The 20,483-nt window shown below is 47.2% G+C and overlaps 1 protein-coding gene across 1 annotated transcript in view; it reads right to left on the reverse strand.

Moving 5' to 3' along the window:
* Positions 1-20,483, reverse strand: part of SCML2 (Scm polycomb group protein like 2) — a 277,149-nt gene that overhangs the window by 11,904 nt on the left and 244,762 nt on the right. The window contains exon 12 of the mRNA XM_082245590.1: positions 5,142-5,423. Coding sequence (XP_082101716.1) covers positions 5,142-5,423 — 282 coding nt within the window. The remainder of the gene's footprint in view (positions 1-5,141; positions 5,424-20,483) is intronic.

Raw genomic sequence — 20,483 nt, forward strand, 5'->3', positions numbered from 1 at the left:
AGCTTGTGAATGTGTGAGGAGCAATGCCTCATGGGACATGTAGTTTTAGCAAGGAGAAGGAAGTGATTTGAAGTGATTCTAAAAGGGAGATTTTATTTTTTTTTTTACCTTACTATAGGGGAACTCTATAATATACTTTGCGGCTTGCTATAGGGGCACTCTTAAGACAGGAGGAGCAGGAAGTGCCGACAGGGAACCCCAGAAGAAGAGGTACAAGTACTGATACTTTTTTCTCAAGTACTCCCCGATATCAATTACTAATATCTATTTTTAATGTCAATTTTTAGATTAATGAAAAATTATTATGGTTTCCTTATAATTATGAAGAACAGTTCTTCTGTGGCTTTGAAATTGCGCTACTTCAGCATGATTTCAAAACCGCAGATTAGTGCGATTTGGACCTCTGATTTCTTTGCTTGAGACTTAATTTAACAGAACTCAATGCAAGTCAATGGAATCGCAAAAAAGGTATCGGTTTTAGTATCGGAGCATTTGCATGGGTGCAAATACTTAATATCGGCACCGATACAGGTATCGGTGCAACACTAGTATATCTATCTCTTTTGTCTGGTTTTAGAGTAAATTCGATATTTTGTTCCCTCACCATATAGCTACAAATTCTGGATGGACCTTCTGCACACTGTTACACCCTTTCCATCAAACTATGCAATGAAAAACAGGGATATTTAGTTCACATACAGTCCATCAGAATTTGTAGTGTTAACATGAGGTCACACCCCTTTAGCACCTGATAGTTTAAATACATGTATAAGCGATTGGGATTTGAGCACAGGTATATATTTTCTCATCATATAGCTGGGTATTTATATTTACCACTGCAAGGAAATATATTTAAGAATAAATTGTCTTTTTTTTTTTAAACTCTACATAATAACTAAATTATACTCCACACTTTAAGGTTTTTTTTTTTTTATTATTATTATTTTATCCGATTAATCAAAACCATAAAATCGGCCAACTAATCGATTATGAAAATAATCAGGTGCAGCCACAAACATGGCCACCAGCCGGAGACCAACCAGACTAAGGGAAAATGGCCCCAGTGACATTAGGCTACACCAGGCATCACTAAATGGCGGCCCGCGGTCCGTTTCCGGCCCGAGCTGCTGCTCTATCAGGACCGCCGCAATCAGCTGCTGGCTTTCTTCCCTGCTCCTGCTGCTGTCATTAGCAGAGCAGGGTGGATGGACGGAGGCGGGACTGTGACTGCTGGCGGGACCGGCATTGAATGGAGAGAGGCAGCTGCCCGAATTAACTTTTCAGGTTGGAGGTGATTGGCTGCTGGGAGGCGGGAGGTTATTGGCTGGGAGTCACATAGTCGGCTGCCTCTCTGCTTGTAGGGCTCCTGTTCTTCTGCTTCTTGAGATCATCCCTCCTCCTGCTCTCCGTTCTGTGTGTGTAAGGTAGGAGAGTGAAGTGAGGACATGGCTGTGAAGTTATGAAGGATGATTGACACAGAACACTGGTGAGACCTCACTTGGAGTATTGTGCGCAGTACTGGAGGCCATATCTCCAGAAGGATATAGATACTCTAGAGAGAGTTCAGAGAAGAGCTACTAAACTAGTACATGGATTGCAGGAAAAAACTTAACAGGAAAGGTTAAAGGACCTTAACATGTATAGCTTGGAAGAAAGAAGAGACAGAGGGGATATGATAGAAACTTTTAAATACATAAAGGGAATCAACTCGGTAAAGGAGGAGAGCATATTTAAAAGAAGAAAAACTACCACAAGAGGACACAGTTTTAAATTAGAGGGGCAAAGGTTTAAAAGTAATATGAGGAAGTATTACTTTACTGAGAGAGTAGTGGATGCATGGAATAACCTTCCTGCAGAAGTGGTAGCTGCAAATACAGTGAAGGAGTTTAAGCATGCATGGGATAGGCATAAGGCTATCCTTCATATAAGATAGGGCCAGGGACTATTCATAGGATTCAGATATATTGGGCAGACTAGATGGGCCAAATGGTTCTTATCTGCCGACACATTCTATGTTTCTATGTTTCTATTTTTGGGGAGCAGGGGTCATGTACAGGTGGGTAGTGTGGTGTGTGGGGATTCATGTAAAGGGAAGCAATGCTGTGGGGGTGATAGGTTAAGAGGGTAGTGGTGTGTGCTGATGTAAAGGGGGCAGTGCTATGGGGGTGTGTGTTAACAGGGAAGTGCTGTGTATGTGTGTGGGGGTGATGCAAATGGGCAGTGCTGTGGGGGTGATATAAGGGGGCAGTGCTGTGGGGGTGATATAAGGGGGCAGTGGTGTGTGTGTGGTGGGGGGGAGGGGTGATGTAAAGGGAGACAGTGCTGTGAGGGGGATGTGAAATGGGCAGTGCTTTGGGGGTGATTGGTGAAGGGGGCTGTGCTGTGGGGGGATGTGAGAGGGACAGTGATGTTGGGGGGATAGGTGAAGGGGGCAGTGCTGTTGGGGGGATAGGTGAAGGGGGCAGTACTGTTGGGGGGATAGGTGAAGGGGGCAGTGATGTTGGGGGGATAGGTGAAGGGGCAGTGATGTTGGGGGGATGTGAGAGGGGCAGTGCTGTGGGGGGATGTGAGAGGGGTAGTGCTGTGGGGGGATGTGAGAGGGGCAGTGCTGTGGGGGGATAGGTGAAGGGGGCAGTGCTGTGGGGGGATAGGTGAAGGGGGCAGTGCTGTTGGGGGGATAGGTGAAGGGGGCAGTGCTGTTGGGGGGATAGGTGAAGGGGGCAGTGCTGTTGGGGGGATAGGTGAAGTGGCAGTAATGTTGGGGGGATGTGAGAGGGACAGTGCTGTGGGGGGATGTGAGAGGGGCAGTGCTGTGGGGGGATAGGTGAAGGGGGCAGTGCTGTGGGGGGATAGGTGAAGGGGGCAGTGCTGTGGGGGGGATAGGTGAAGGGGGCAGTGCTGTGGGGGATATGTGAAGGGGGCAGTGCTGTGGGTGGATATGTGAACGGGGAAGTGGTGTGGGGGGGATGCGATGGGGCAGAACTTTGGGGGGTGATATATGAAGGATACAGTGGTGTGTGTGTGTGTGTGTGTGCAGGGGGGGGGGCTGGTGATGTGAAGAGGGACAGTGCTGTGTGTGTGTGTGGGGGGGGTGATGTGAAGGGGGACAGTGTTGTGTGGGGGGGGTGATGTGAAGGGGGATAAGCAGCTGCACAGAAAACGTGCAGGGGTACCATTGACTCTTAAACGCAATGAAATACAAGGTGCGGTTTCCCACACATGGAAATTGCATGGTGCAAACGCACCATGCACTTTCCATGCGACTGCATTTTTAAAAAGGTGCCAGGGCTTTTTCCCAGCAGAAAATGCAGACACACCAGCTCATTCAAATGAATGGGATGTCGTGCCTGCACAACTGGGCTGTGATGTAAAGAATCCGAGTCATCACACAAAAATGCAATCTGGACCTCTGCTGGAAGAAAATTTTACTAATCGGACCTCCATGAATTTTAATTCAATACCCCTGAGCTACACAGACATGGCTGCTAACCAGAGAACAGCCAGACTAAAGCCTCGTACACACGCCACGAATATCCGCCGGCCGGCCGTCCATCTTTTGTCCAGAGTGCGTGTCTGTTGGTTGGAATGTGCTCTAGACTGCACACGAATTTTCCCGTACGACAGAATTCTATTTTAGAAGTGATGTCATGTGTTGGATTTCTTTCTATGTGTTCTTTCATCTCTGAGCATGCCTAGTCTTGCTCATAAGATTTTTTCCCCGTCGAAATCTGTACTAATGAGACGAAAATCAGACGTGTGTTGACGGAGGACAAAAATTTTAATGCCTGCACATCAGGATTTTGTTAGCCGAAAAGTCTGAGTCGGCTGTCGAAAGCACCATACTAACAACCCGAAAATCGGCAGATCGGTCGTCGGACGAATTTTCCCTTCCGAATTTCTTATCGTGTGTACGGGGCTTAAGGGAAAATGGCCGCCATCAGCTACAGCATTCTTCCAGGATCTTCGCTGCACCCTCTGCAAGAGGACCCCCTCCTGAAGGTAGGACACACGTTAGGGGAGACTCCCCTAACTCTGCACTGGGACCCCCCTGCACTATACCCACACTACAAACAGTGGGGCATGCACCTGAGGGTCTCCTACACTGGGACCCACCCCCCAAACTACCAGGGCAGTACACACCATCCCAAAACCCTTACAGAGAGGGGATCCCAGGGGTCTCAGATGCATCCTCTGCCCTGGGACCCCCACCAGACTCAAGGTCCAGAGAGTGGGAAAAGGGAGTGGGGAAAGCTCAGCTCACTAAGGGATTTTAAGACTGGGAGGAGGGAACCTGCAGGCAGGTCTGACCATACCTGGAGGTTACCCGCGTCCACCCCAACAACTGCCAAAAGTGGAGGGGGGGGACTGTACTTTACCTTCGATGGTGCGAGTAACACTCCAGACAGAATCCTCGCTACCGAAGTAGGGGAGATGTCGACCAAGGGACTGCTGCGACTCAGACCCAAGCCTGGTTGTATGCGACCTTGCAAGCCTCAAGGGCCAGCATCTGTCCGTGAGGCTATGTTGCAGCCGACCTAGCTCGTAGCTGCGGTCTGCATGTGCTCGCTGGCTGGGCTGGGGGGGGGGGGGGAACCACTGACGCTAGATTATCCAGCCCGTCGCCCAGCCTGGCAGTTAATTGTAGATCTCCAGAGAAAAAAAATTTGTAAGGAAGGAGAAAAAATTGCTAGGACCAGTCGGGAGCCTAGGTCCTTCTCCTGACTAGACAGATTAAAACTGATTACCTAGAACAGAGAGGGGGGTTATATACCAAGCGGAGGGCGGCCCATGGGCATAGCCATGTGTTTTTTGTTCTGACTAGTCCTACTCCTTGAGGAGGCAATATAACCCAGTAGTTATGATTTATGGAGCGCTGTGTCCGTCGATGAAAGAAAGAGAAATAGAGGTTGTGGTTTCTCTCCTAGTACAACTAAACACGTGCAACAAATTTCTCCACAACAGTGAAAATGTTAAATATAAAATAAATTGTGGCAAATGATGCCTATTGGAAATAAAATTCTGTCAGGCTAAGCTAGAATCTTTAAATGACTCAGTAAGGCACATGATTAACCCATTAAAAGCACTTATCTAAGATATTTTAGCGTTACAGACTGTTCCACTTGTGTTTTTATGATGTTTACCTTCTATCCTCCTGTGTATCCGGTTCCTGCTAGTATCATAGTAACAGCTGTTTCCTGCAGAGCTAGAAGATGATCTACGTATCAGAGGTGCACTATTTGAGGTAGGAGTCACAGGCTGCAGCGAGGTCCTATAAAATGATGGTGTGTTTCCCCCTGGGCGATACTCTGTGTTTCGAGGGGAAGGACTGTGAGGGTTGACTGTGTTGAGAGCAGAATCCATGGACTCCTCTGAGTACCTTGGATCTTTAGGAGTATCATTTTCCTCCAATGGCAACGTTTCAGCTGCAGTAGAAAGAAGTTATTTGAATTTGTATTGCGTTACAGACTCAAACTGTGTTCTGGTTTGCAAACGGGTTAAATATCCTTCAGAGAAACAGCAAACAACTCAGCTCTCACAAAACTGACTTTCAGTTTCCAGAGTGTGTAATTAAAAAGGTGGGCCCATGCAAAACTTAAAAACACTTCAAGCTTAGCTAATGTGACTACCGCTGACTAATAGCCAGAAGTGTTATTTTTGGCTGTGCTCTAGCATAAAGAAATGTAAATGGCTTTCTTCCCAGATTTAGCAAACTGCAGCATATCTACATGTATGTAATGCATAAAACATGGTTGATAGGGCACACAAACATGCAGCAAAGTGGGAAAACCAGTGCCGCACACAAATACAGGAGGAATAATGCTTACAACATATCTGTTATCACAAACAGCAGTACACTGGGTCTTGTTTATCAAAGATTCTGGGAAAATAATTGTCATGGAAAGCCCATGCTACCCATGGGAATTTAAATTCTTTTTTTCCCCACTTCCATACATAGGATTTAAAGAAATGGTCTAAATGGCATAAATACAGCACAGACAGACAATTTTATCCTTTGACACTTTTCATAAATGACACAAAATATTTTTCTTTCCTGAATACAGAACTTTTTGAGATTAAATTTACTATATAAAAACCCCAATATATTCATTTATTGACCAAAAAGATAAGTAAACTATTCATGCATACCAAAAATAAATACATAAAAAATGTTTTTAAAGGGGTAGCCAATCAGCTTGTAAAGACACTTGGCTAAAATGCTGACCTTTCACAACAATGTGATCATTTCACAGAATTATTATAATAGAACAGTATCTTTCAGAAATTCGTACTAAACATGTAGTTTGATTGTTATTATCAAAAAGGAACACGCAATTATGGCAGAAAATGTAGGTAAACCTGACCAAATTGATCTAATTCTATGTTGTGATGATCAATCACTTTTTGAGTTAGAGACTCTAATACAATCCATATCTATGATCAATCATTTAATATTATATGTATGGCCAGCATTAGGGCCTATGTACATATTCCAAAAAGGGTGAGAGGCTGTGTTCCATATATTCCAAAAAAAGTTGGGATACTAGGTAAAATCGACATAAAAACAGAATGAAATGGTGTGCAAATCTTATGAACCCATATTTTTTTCACAAAAGTAAGAGAAAACATCAAATGTCAAATGTTTAAACTGAGAAAATGTACCATTTTAAGAAAAAAATAAGGTAATTTGGAAAATGATGGCAGCAACACGTCATGGTGTAGCATCCCCTCTTCTTTTATTTACACTCTGTAAACATCTGGGAACAGAGGAGACTAGTTGCCGGGGTTTTGGGAGAGGAATGTTCTCCCATTCTTGCCTGATATAGGAAACTAACTGTTCAACAGCCCTGGGTCTTCTTTGTCATATTTTTCGTTTCAAGATGTGAAATCGTTTAAAGAATATTTAAATTGGTGGAAGGTCTGGACTGCAGGCAGGCCAGTTAAGCACCCAAACTCTTCTACTACGAAACCATGCTGTTGTCATAGATGCAGTATAGCATTGTCCTGCTGAAATATGCAAGGACTTCCCTGAAAAACACATAGCCTGGGTGGGATCATATGCTGCTCTAAAACCTGGATATATCTTTCAGCATTGATGGTGCCTTTCCAGATTGCTAGCTGCCCATTCTATACACACTAATTCACCCCTATACCATCAGAGATGCAGGCTTTTAAACTGAGCACTGATGAGCTAGAAGGTCCCTTTCCTCTGTAGTCCGGAGGACGTGGCCTCCATGGTTGCCAAAAAGAATGTCACATTTCGGTTTGTCTGACCACAGAACAGTTTTCCACTTAACAAGAGATCATTTTAAATGAGCTTTGGCCCAGAGGCAAGGGCAGCATTTCTTGATCATGTTCTAAAATGGCTTCTTTGCATTATAGAGCTTTAACTTGCATTCTTGGATAGCACAGTGAACTGTGTTCACAGTAGAGCTGCACAATTCTGGATAAAATGAGAATCACAATATTTTTGCTTAGAATAAAGATCACGATTCTCTCACGATTTTTGGTGTAACATCATCTTTTACATTATACAAAAAATTGGGCTAACTTTACAGTTTATTTTATTTTTTAAAATTTATTGGTGTATTTTTTTCCCAAAAACTGTGTTTGAAAGACTTCTGCATAAATACAGTGTGACATAAAAGATTGCAACGATCGCCATTTTATTCTCTAGGAACACTAGGCAGAACAAAAACTTGTCCTCGCCTATGGGGGCTGTCGCAGCAGGCATAACCCTTCAGGCTCTGCTATTCTCAAACAGTTTGGTTGCAAGCAGTGTTAGAAAAAAAAAACATAATTCAGAAATAGAGGGGCGGGTGCTGCGTCTATTGAACTTCAGAGAAAATTATTTTACGGTAAGTTCTTCCAAAAATCCAGTTTTCTCATTTGTTCATCAACAGACGCAGCTCTTCCTTCCTATTCATAGACTCATAGGGATGTCCCAAAGCAGTATATCATGAAGGGTGGGAACAATACAGAAACAAATAACTGAATTCCCCAATGGCTAAAGTAGCCAACCAGGTAAAACAGAGCTCAACCAGGAACAACTCGAGCTCACCTGGAATCAATGGAACGCTCAAAGAGAAAAACAGAATTCTCTTCTAAACTGCAGCCTGCAAAACTTTGTGGCCAAAAGAAGCATCCGCGGATGCCAACACATCTACCTTGTAGAATATAGTGAACGTATGCACAGATGACCAAGTTGCCACCTTGCAAACTTATAACACTGACGTCTGATGGCGAAAAGCCCAAGAGACAATCAGCGCTCACGTAGAGCGAGTCTTCACTCGGAAAGGAGGAACCTGACCCTTCAGTGAATAGGCTTGTACCACCGTCTGCCTGATCCATCTGGAAATGGTTGCAGTAGACGCAGCCATACCCTTACGAGGGCCATCAAAAAAGGACAAAAGGAGCGTCAGATTTTTTGAAAGGACTCAGTGGTCTGTAAATAGACCCTGATTGCCCGAACCACAGCTAAAGAATACGAAGCATGCTCTGTCATATGCTGAGGTTTAGGACTAAGTGAAGGCAATACAATGTTTTTATTCAGATGAAAATCAGAAACCACCTTAGGAAGGAACAACAGAGATAAGGTGGTATTTCGACCTAATCAATGTACCACCAGATAAGGTGAGCGACAAGACAACGCCACCAGTCAGACACTCTGCAGGCAGAAGGGATAGCCACCAAAAAGGCAACCTTCTGAAACAAGGACAGCAGTGAAAGCCCCCGAAGCCTTTCAAAAGGAGGCATTTGAAGAACAGATAACACCATGAAATGTAGGATTTCCACGAACGATGATAGATCTTCATGGAAGACAACTTCCTGGCCTTCAACAGCGTAGGAATCAGAGTCAAAAGACCTCTATTCCTCAACACCTGGCTTTCAACAGCCATGCTGTTAAAGCCAGCGACTGTAAAGCAGGATGAAAGATTAGGCATTGAGACAGCAGATCTTTCCAGAATGGAAGTCTCCAAGGAGCATCGACAACCAACCTTACCAGATCTGCGTACCAAGACCGGTGAGGCCAGTCTGGGGCCACCAGAATGGCCAGAATTCCTTCCCCCTCTATCCTGCGTAAAAGTCTCGGCAGGAGATTCAAAGTATGGAAGGCATAACTCAGTCGGTACTGACCCCAAAGTGCCACCAGCGCAACTTTGGCGTCGGTCGGAGGATCCCGAGACCTGGCTACGAACCTCTGAACCGTCTAGGTGAGGCAAGAAGCAAACAAATTGACCTTGGGTGGCCCCCACTGGACAAAAAGGAGATAAAAAAAGCCTCCAGGTGAGGGAACCACTCCCGGGCCGCCAAGACACACTTGGTGCCCCATTGGTGATCCAATAAGCCACAGCCATGGCATAGGCCAATTGAATCTGGAAAGGACACTCTTGCAGATGAGTGGCCCAGTAGCTCATGCCAAACCGTATTGCCCTGAGCCTCTGCAATTTTGCAGAAAAGACAGACTGCTAACAGCAACAGGATAGTGCCTTGTAACTTTTGCAGCTTGTCCAAGGGAGGGAAAACCCTCACCAAAGCAGAATCCCCTATAAAGCGTAATTGAGAGGAACCCAGCTCCGGAAAGAATCAAAGATGTCCCCCCACCCCAGAAACAGGTGAGGGCGCCCCATCACGCAGACGAAGATTCATCTGCCGATCCGGCCTGGTCCGTCTCCGATTTACCCAAGCAGGTCTTCTCTGAACCCCCAGAAGAACTGAACTGCAGTACCGTCGCTTGTGACCCGGAGGTACTAACTGGCCCCCTACGAGCAGCAAAAGAAGACCCCCGTCTAACACATGGTGCCTTGCCCTTAAAGGATTAAGGAAAAAGAGTACTCTTACCCCCAGTGAAGCCTTTGATCAACTCATCCAGAGAGGATCCAAACAGTCTCTCCCCTAAGAAAGGAAGATCAGTCAAGGCCTTTTTGGAAGCCTGGTCAGCAGACCAGCTCTTTAGCCACACCATTCACCTAATAGCAATCCCCACTGCCGATGCCCTGGCCACTAACGGGCCAACATCCAGGGACGTATCACACATGAACACCAGGGCTTGAGCCAACTGGTCCATCAGTTCCGGCACCGCAGGGGGGAGGCGTTCAGCTTCCAAGTTACTTTTAAGTACCTTCACCCATTCACTAACAGTCTGCGCTACCAGAGCGTTCACAAAGGTAGACTTCAACATGTGACCTACTACCACATGTAAATGGTGGGACAAAGATTGCCCCCGTCTATCCACGGGATCCACAAAAGTTGGAGACTTCCACTGGTACCAGAGTCACTTTATTCAACCTGGACACTGGAAATTCCACTTTTGGTGGCACAGTCCACCTAGTGGACACTGCCTCCGCAAAGGGGTAACAGCGTGCAAAACGCTTAAGCGCCACCAACATTTGCTTAATGCGTCGCCATTGTTTATCCACAATAGTGTGAAAAACTTCTGGACAAGGGAACACCTTGCTCGACTTATGGGATTTGCAGGAGCCAAAAGACTTGCATAACCGGCGCTGTGGGTTCATCAACCATTTTTAAAGTTTCCCACCAATGCGCGTTCCTGTGTAGCGGCTGATGAGGACAGGTCCTCTTCACTGTCAGAATGCAAAGACACCGACCCCTCAAGGTGGTCTGCGTCTGTGGCGACCATATCCAACTAAGAGTGCGAGGACCCTGCCGGGCGGAGGACGTTTGCTGCTGGCAACACCAAAACAAACAAATTCCACTTCTGAAATCAGGCTTTGCAAAAAAGCTGCTATTTCTGGCTGCAACTTTGAACCAGAGGGTCCCGCAGTCGTTTCCAGGGGGTCTGCAGGTGAAATTTTATCCTGGGACTTCATTTTGCAAAATCATTTTTTGTGTATGTCCCTTTAAGACTGCAAAAAAATGTGGTCCCATCGTCAATACTGCAGACCCCCAACCCTTATTAGTATATTATATATAGTACAATAGCAGAGCAGGAGGGAGAAAAAAACCTACAGGGAGCCCCCAGAAAACTTTACCAGAGCCCAGAGAAAAACGTTGAGTCTGATCAGTGTAGAAGTAACACTGAGCTGCACAGGAAGAGGAAGAAGCTCTGCCTCCATCACGAAAAAAGCTTTCTGCATGTCTGTCCAGCCCACGGACCTCAAGAATATGGCCGCACTAGGGGAGGGAAAATGCCAAGGGGTATATCCTGAAGGGTGCCAGGGAACCGAGGGAGCCCCTAAGGTCTGACCATTCCAGGGAGGGGCCCACACCCGCCCCACGAACTTCAGGGGTCTTGGGGGGGGGGCATTACTCTCCATAGCACAGTACAAGGAATGGAGGTGCTGTTAGCCAAGGGAAAGCTGCGACTCAGGGCGCTCCAGGTTGTTTGCGTCCCAGCGAGACGATCCACTCGCAGGCTCGTCCGCAACCATCGGGGCACTGTCGTGGCGAGGCCTAGTTCTGGACTATAGCCTGCTCACGCTCGATGGCCAGGCTGGGAGACCTTAAGGATCTAGATTGTCCAGTGCAAATACCAGCAGGCTGTTGCTTGTAGTTCTTCTGGATCTTGGTCCCCAGGAACTAACCAGTTAAAAAAATGATCACAAACTTTCCCTGTTACAGCTAAGACCGAAGTCCCAGCAGGGAGCTAGGTCCTATCCCTCACGCTAGGCAGAACAAATGGTTTGAGAATAGCAGAGCCCATAGACGTGTACAAGTTTTTTTTCCACCTAGTGTCTATCCCTAGAAGGAGGAGCATAACCCTATGAGTCTATGAATAGGAAGAGCTGCGCCTGTCGATAAACGATAGAGAAATACTGCTTTTAACTTGTAAGCAACAAGTGTCAGAAAAAGGCTTAGTCTTTAAGAGGTTAAACTGCCCTCACTTAACAACTTCAATACAGGGCAGTTACACCCTCTCCTGCCCAGGCCAATTTTCAGCTTTTAGCGCTGTTGCATTTTGAATGACTGATAAGCACTGATGAGGCCGCACTGACAGGCACTGATGGGGTGGCACGGATATGCAGCCCTGATATGCGGCACTGATGGGCAATAATGGACACTGGTGGGCGGCATCGATAGATGGCAATGATGGGCACTGGTGGGCAGCACTGATAGGGAGGGCACCACGGGCAGGCTCCCTGAGCCCTGATTGCCATCCCTGGTGGCCATGGTGGGCATCCCTGGTAGCCATGGGTGGCCATCCCTGGTGGCTCTAGTGGCAACCCCCCCCCCCCCAGGGTCTGCACTGGTAATCAATGTTCTGATTACCAGCACAGACCACCCCCTGTGATTAGTGAGTAATTAGCATAAAAAATGCTTCAAACTCACTGATCCCCTGGCTGCAGCACAGATCATCTCTTCTTCTCCTCACTGACAGGATCTGTGTGAGGAGAAGAAGATGAAAGCTGTTACAACGGCTGTATTTACATTACATGACGGCTGTGATTGGACACAGCCATCATGTGATCAGGAGGGCCAATCACAGGGCCCTCCTGCCAAAACTTGTTGCTATGTGTCTGAGGCACACAGGCACATCGAGATTGCGCTGCTGCGTGTGCCTGCCGGGGGGCAATCTCGCTACTTCTGCAGGACGTTCAGGAACGTCCGATCAGAAGGACGAGACTCCCACCCAGCTGTATATGTACAGTGGCCAGGTGGGAGGTGGTTAAAGACGGAAGGTAATTCCTTTGATCCTAAAGAAGGAAATTATACATTGTAAAACACTGCATTTATAGTCATCTCGCAGCCTTAATGTTGATAAACATTGACCGGAGGCTTTTTTTTTTTTTTGACAGCTGTGAGTGAGCAGAGAACAGCTCTGTAAGAATCGAGGACATGCCATTTTAAGATTGTGTGTGGGGGGGGGGGGGGGTGAATCGAGATCGCGATTGATTGCTGTACTGTCTGAGGACCTGAAGATTTCAGGCATCCAATATTGCATTTCGGCCCTGTCCCCTGGGCACAGAGATTTCTCCAGATTCTCAGAATCTTTTGCTATTATAGTCAGGTCCATAAATATTGGGACATTGACACAATTCTAATCTTTTTGGCTCTATACAGCACCACAATGGATTTGAAATGAAACAAACAAGATGTGCTTTAACTGCAGACTTTCAGCTTTAATTTGAGGGTATTTACATCCAAATCAGGTAAAAGCTGTAGCTCATCTGTTCCATGGCCAGGTGTGTGTTATTCCCTTATTATCCCATTTACAAGGAGCAGATAAAAGGTCCAGAGTTCATTTAGAATGAATTGCTATTTGCATCTGGAATCTGTTACTGTCCACTCTCAATATGAGATCCAAAGAGCTGTCACCATCAGTAAAGCAAGCCATCATTAGGCTGAAAAAACAAAAAACACACCCATCAGAGAGATAGCAAAAATATTAGGTGTGGCCAAATCAACTGTTTGGAACATCCTTAAAAAGAAAGAATGCGTCGGTGAGCTCAGCAACACCAAAAGACCCGGAAGACCACGGAAAACAACTGTGGTGGATGACCGAAGAATTCTTTCCCTGGTGAAGAAAACACCCTTCACAACAGTTGGCCAGATCAATAACACTCTCCAGGAGGTAGGTGTATGTGTGTCAAAGTCAAAAATCAAGAGAAGGCTTCACCAGAGTGAATACAGAGGGTTCACCACAAGATATAAACCATTGGTGAGCCTCAAAAACAGGAAGGCCAGATTAGAGTTTGCCAAACATCTAAAAAAAAGCCTTCACAGTTCTGAAACAACATCCTATGGACAGATGAGACCAAGATCAACTTGTACCAGAGTGATGAGAAGAGAAGAGTATGGAGAAGGAAAGGAACTGTTCATGATCCAGAGCATACCGCCTCATCAGTGAAGCGTGGTGGTGGTAGTGTTATGGCGTGGGCATGTATGGCTGCCAATGGAACTGGTTCTCTTGTATTTATTGATGTGACTGACAAAAGCAGCAGGATGAATTCTGAAGTGTTTTGGGCAATATTATCTGCTCATATTCAGCGAAATGCTTCAGAACTCATTGGGCGGCGCTTCACAGTGCAGATAGACAATGACCCGAAGCATAGTGCGAAAGCAACCAAAGAGTTTAAGGGAAAGTAGTAGAATGTTATGCAATGGCCAAGTCAATCACCTGACATGAATCTGATTGAGCATGCATTTCACTTGCTGAATACAAAACTGAAGGGAAAATGCCCCAAGAACAAGCAGGAACTGAAGACAGTTGCAGTAGGGGCCTGGCAGAGCATCACCAGGGATGAAACCCAGCGTCTGGTGATGTCTATGCGTTCCAGACTTCAGGCTGTAATGGACTGCAAAGGATTTGCAACCAAGTATTAAAGAGTGAAAGTTTGATTTATGATTGTTAATCTGTCCCATTACTTTTGGTCCCTTAAAAAGTGGGAGGCACATATACAAACTAATTCCTACACCGTTCACCTGATTTGGATGCAAATACCCTAAAATTTAAAGCACATCTTTTTTTTTTTCCCATTTCAAATCCATTGTGGTGGTGTATAGAGCCCAAAAGATTAGAATATTTATGGACCTGACTGTATGTACTGTAGATTATATATTTAAAGTATTTGCAATTTTATGTTCTACAATATTTACACAGCTTTTCACAGGCTATTGACCCTCTGCCCATCTTTACAACTGGGACACTGATTCTCTAAAAACTGGATTTTTGACTTGCAGTAAAAATGGATTTTTGTAAAATCTTACCGTAAAATCCTTTTCTCTTAAGCTCATTGACAGACGCAGTCTTCTTGATTAATATCAAATAGGGTTATGCTGCCCTCTACAGGAGTAGGACTAGGCAGAAGGAAAACGTTCTGGCCACACCTTAGGGGCAGTCCCAGAGGGTATATCCTCTCTCTGCTCCAGGAAGTCAGTTTTTTTTCTGTCTAGTTAGGAGTAAGGACCTAAGTTCCTTGCTGGGATCTTGGTCCTGGCAAGATTTTTTAGAAACTTTTTAGGCAGCTTTTTTCTCCAGTTGTTCCTGTGAGATCTTCAAGCAAGTATGCTGAAACTGGGAGACGGGCTAGATGCTGAGATCCAGTGGTCACCTCAGTCAGCCTGCGAGCGCGTGCAGGCCCTAGCTCCGTGCTGGGTCGGCCGCGACATAGTCCCACTGGACAGGGACTGACCCTGCGAGTTAAACGTCTCGCCTGGACGCCAACGACCAGTTGGTAACTGAGTCACGGCATCCGTATTGGTCGAAAGCCCCCCCACTTCAGTGGAGAGGGGTTCTGTCAGGAGTTGGCGCCCGCCTGGTTCCGGTATGGTGAGTAAAATGTTCCCCCTCTCCCCCTACTGGTGTGTTGGTGGACGCGGGCCCCTCCCTGGGATGGTCACTATCCTATAACAGGTGTTACAAATCCCCCATTTGAGTGTGATTTTGTGTATAAGAAACCAGGAGGCTTGGTTTGGGAGCTGACTATCTAAGGTCTCTGTATGAGGGTGCACTGTTTAAGGACCATGACTGAAGTCAGTGGCTAGCATTACTGTGAATGATGGCCATGTATGGGGGATAGATCCTACCTGACCATGAGGCTGCAATACAGGCCGATGCCTGGGCCTAGATTACTGCCATCCACAGGCCGCCATCCTCCCACACCTCCCGCAGGCCGCACAGGCCGATACCATCCTCCGCAGGCCGCACATTGCAGCAGGCCGCCGCCATCTTCCCATAGGTGACAGGCCGCCGCCATCTCCCGCAGGTCGCCATTTTGGCGTAGCCTCGTGTCTTCTGCATGGGGGCGGCCATTTTGAAAACGCCCAGCTACCTCGAGGAGGAGCAGGGCAGCGCCGAGAGGCGTGTAAAGGGGCGGAGTCGCCTCCTTTACCCGGGAAAAGTGCTAAAAGACTTCCTGTCTGTAACAAGACAGCGCTGAGAGCAGGTGGATAAAACTTCGGTGCATCAGGTGGTGAGCCTTGGGGTCTCTCTCTCTCTCGGTGGGGTCCGGAACAGGTACACTGAGGGGCGCTGTTGCGCTGGGGGATTACAACGAAAAAAAAAAAAAGTTTTTTCTTTGCAATTATTTTTTTTTGTTTGCTGGCAAGTGTCTTGTATAATCATGGACCCTGCCATACATGTATCCCCACCTGATCCCCTCGAGGTGGCCGCAGGGCCCTCCAGTACCCCACTTGTAATTGATGCATTATCTACAGTTTTGGAGTCTTTGGTATCCCGGGTGGAGGTGGCCTGTCCGGGACGGGGGTCAAGAAAGCGACCCCCGCCTACCCCTTTTTCATCTGATACTTCAGATTCGGATTCTGAGCTGGTCACTGCAGCTGCAGGTCCCTCCTCTGGGGCTGTGGTCTCAGGTAATGTCTCCTCAGACAGTGAGGAGGACGTTTCTGCCTCCGCCATAGCGCAAGAAGAAGCGTTGGTGGACGCACTAGTTGTGGCTGTCCGGGAAACCTTAAGATTGGAGGTTACACCGGCAGAGGTAACCGAGATGGAAATTCCCTTTGGTACTAGTAAGCCTACCAAGATGGTGAAGGTTTTTCCCTTACCCAAATGCTTTGGTAATAAGATTAAGGAGGAATGGGATCATCCCAAACGAACTCTTGCTATTTCCAAACGCATTGCTAGGCGCTATCTGTTTGAGGAATCCCTCATTAAAAAATGGACGGTACCACCAGTGGTGGACCCACCGATTTCCAGATTAAATAAAGCCACTGTTATCCCGTTGGAGGACGCGCCGTCCTTTAAGGATCCGGTGGATCGGAAGGTGGAAGCCGAATCCCGCTCTGTTTTTTCCCTGATAGGATCAGCCTTTAGGCCAGTGGTGGCCATTGGTTTAGTTTCACAAACATTGACAGAATGGGCCAAGTTGTTACGCCGTGACTTAAAGGGGAGAGGTATCCCCCCGGCAGCATCCGATTTGATGGAGCAGATCATACAGGGACTACAGTTCATCTGTGACGCCGCTTTGGACGCAACTCCCTTGTTAGGGCATGCATCGATGTCAGCAGTAGTCCTCAGATGCGTGTTGTGGTTAAAGTGCTGGTCGGCAGATCAAGGTTCCAAGAAAGCCTTGGCTAATCTCCCTTTTCAGGGGGATCGCCTGTTTGGGGCCACCCTAGATGAGATTATAAAGGATCTCACTGGGGGTAAAAGCGCTTTTTTGCCACAGACTGCTAAGGGTAAAGGGCCTCGTAACAGACGAGGACCTTCCTTTTCCGCTCATAAAAGGTTTGTTCGCTCCGCTGGGGCGAGCGAGAAGGGCAAAGCTCCTTCAGGGGGTTTTAAAGGACGCTGGTCGGGGAAACAAAAGTCCGGCTCAGCCAAACCTGAAGATAAAACCAATACAGCCTGAAGGTACGCCCCCACCCATCTCTGGGGTGGGGGGGATGTCTTCACCGGTTTCCAGATCCATGACTTTCCTGAATCCCGGACAAAGGGGTTCAGGAGGTCGTACGGTCGGGATTCTAGATCGAGTTTCGATCACTTCTACCGGTGCGATTCTTCCCTTCCAACATTTGTATGCTACAGGGAGCGGTAGTTCCCGTTCCTTGAGCAGAACGTTTTCTTCACTTTTTTCAAAGATCATTTCCAGTTCCCTCCAGGAGAATTCTTCTAAGGGAGATTCTTTTCTAATGGAATCGGGATCCCGATTCCCTGGACAATCGGATCCGGTTGAGCGAGCGGACCAGGGAGTCTCTGGTCGGGTGGCTTTGGTCTCCAATGCTCACCCAGGGGAAGTCACTCCTTCCGATAGTATCTAGGTTTCCGATAAATGTGTGGGAACTGAGAATGATCAGACTGTGTCTGATTTACTGGACCGAGCAGCTCCAGGGCAGCCCGGTTCGGATCCAGTTGGACAATGCCACGGCTGTGGCTTAGGTCAATCGCCTAGAGCAGGCATCACTAAATGGCGGACCGCGGGCCAGGTCCGGCCCCAATCACTCTCTCAACCGGCCCGCAGCGGTCTCGCCATTTAGATGCCTGTTCTTCTCTCAGCTGTCACGCTTTCGCTTTCATCTTCACAGACCCAACTGCGGGAGGCAGGGACAGTTCTGGAGGGAGGGCGGAAGCTAAACAAGCCAGTGATTGGTTGCTAAGATAAAGGGCAGTCCAAGCAACCAATCACCAGTTTGCAGCTTCCGTCTTCTATTCAGAGCTACTGTGCCTCTCGTCCTCCTGTCTGTGTAAGGCAGGGGAAATGTGTGAAGATAGAGAGGTGATGTGTGGCGAGGACGGAGTAGGAGGAAGAATGGACTACAGCAGAACAAGGTGGAGTGTATAAATAGGTCACTATTTTTACAGCATTAGAAAACTATGATCACTGAGTGGGGAGAGATGTTGCAGCAGTGATCACTGTGAAGGAGGTAGTAAGAAGTGATCACTGCTGCTGATTGATGGGAGATCAATGTCTGAACCTGTGTAAACCCTACATCTGGTGCCTGCTATGTCTGCTGTGTGTGATGGTTGCAGGAGACATTGAAAGGGATCAAAATGCTAACTAATTGTCAGCTTGCTATAGTGCTTTTTTTCTCCTATCTCAATCTTAAGTGCAGTCATTGTTTGCTGCCCCCTATTTTATGTTAAGGGGCACACTGATGGGCACAGCAAAATGTGTCCATCAGCATGCCCCTTAAAGTGGTTGTAAACCCCCAAGTAGTGTTTGTATCTAAAGGTAAGCCTATAATAAAGCTTACCTATAGGTACTGTAGATATCTACTAAACTTGCACCGTTTGACGTTATCAGCACATGCGCTCTGAATGAACCCGTGTGCCCTGTGCCATGATTGGCGGCTCCCGGGCGCATGCACAGGAGTGACGTCCTCACTGCTCTGGCCAATCAGGTGGCCAGATGACGCGAACTCGGAAGTAAGACGGCTGAACATGTCAGCCATGTTACCAGTGAGCGAGCGGCGCTGCAGGGGCTTCGTTCTAAGGTAAGTATTTCATAATGAGCTAGTATGCGATGCATACTAGCTCATTATGCCTTTGTCTTCCAGGTTTTTTTTTCTGAGGTTTACAACCTCTTTAACATAAAATGTACCCATCAGAGTGCCCCTTAACATAAAAAATGGGGCATGCTGATGGGCACATATTATGTAAGTGGGATTGCACTGATGGGCACATGTTAAGGGGGGCACTCTGATGAGGACACCTGAAGTAAGGGGGCACACTGATCTGAATACCGGATCTAAGGTGGCACTGTGATGGCCCCACCTGATGTAAGGGGGCACTCTTAAGAGGACACCTGATGTAAAGGAGCACTCTAACCTTATTCGATGGGTACAAATGATGTAAGGGGGCACTCTGATGATGGCACCTAATGTAAGGGGGCCTTATGATGAAGAAACCTGATGTAAGGGGGGCACTCTGATGGGGACATCTCATATAAGGGGGTACCCTGACAGTGGCAACTGTTTTATGGGGGGACCCAATGTAATGAATCACTCTGGTAGGGGCACCTGATGTAAGGGGGAACACTATTGGGGACAGTTACAGAGTATTACCAGAGCGTGTGGAGAAAACAGTAATAAAAGCATCATAGAGCGTGGGTGTGCCAAAAAAAAGGAAAGTAGAAGCGTACAATCTTTCATGGCACATGCTTGAGATTCGGACCTCGGCCAGAAGAAAATTTTAGTGACCGGACCTCCTTGAATTTTAATTCACTACCCCTGGCCTAGAGGATTGGCAGGCAGATTATCTCATCCATCAGACTCTGGATTAAGGGGTAGGGTCCCTTCATCCAGGGGTATTTCACCAGCAGTGCCTTCATTGGGGCACCCTGGATGTGGATCTGTTGGCATCTCGGCTCAACAGGAAGGTGCGGAGGTTTGTAGCACGCGCCCGCGATCCTCTAGTGGACGCAAAAGGCACGCTGATCGCCCTGTTGGGGCAGTATCAGCTACGGTATGCTTTCCATCCTCTCAAGTTTCTGCGGGAACTTCCTCGCAGAATAGAGGTGGAGGGAATTCCAGTTATCCTGGTAACTCCGGACGGACCTCGTCGAGCCTGGGACGTCGACTTGGTTAGGCTAGTCGCGGGCACTCCTTGGAGACTTCTTCTCAAGGAGGATCTTCTGTCTCACGGACGGATCTTCCATCTTGCTTTACAATAGCTGGCTTCAACGGCCTGGCCATTGAGACTCAGGTACTGAAGGACAAGGGTTTGTCAGCTTCAGTTATTCCTACTCTAATTAAAGCAAGGAAAGTGACTTCCAGCAAAGTCTATTATCGCACATGGAGGTCTTATATTGCGTGGCGTGAATCTCTTGGATTTCCCCAACGTACCTATTCGGTGACCCGAATCTTGGCCTTTCTGCAACAGGGAGTTGAGCAGAAATTGTCCTTGAGCACTATCAAGGGTCAGGTTTCAGCATTAGCAATCTTCTTTCAGAAACCTTTGGCCACTCATTCCTTGGTGAGGAATTTCATCCAGGGGGTGCGACACCTGGCTCCGCCAGTGCGCGCACCCTTACTACCCTGGGATCTTAATTTAGTGTTGTCGGTTCTTCAGAAACCTCCCTTTGAAGATATTAGGGAGATTCCCTTGCTTACGTTATCCCAGAAGG

This window comes from Pelophylax lessonae (genome assembly GCF_965119305.1).
Source record: "Pelophylax lessonae genome assembly, chromosome: 2".
NCBI lineage: Eukaryota > Metazoa > Chordata > Amphibia > Anura > Ranidae > Pelophylax > Pelophylax lessonae.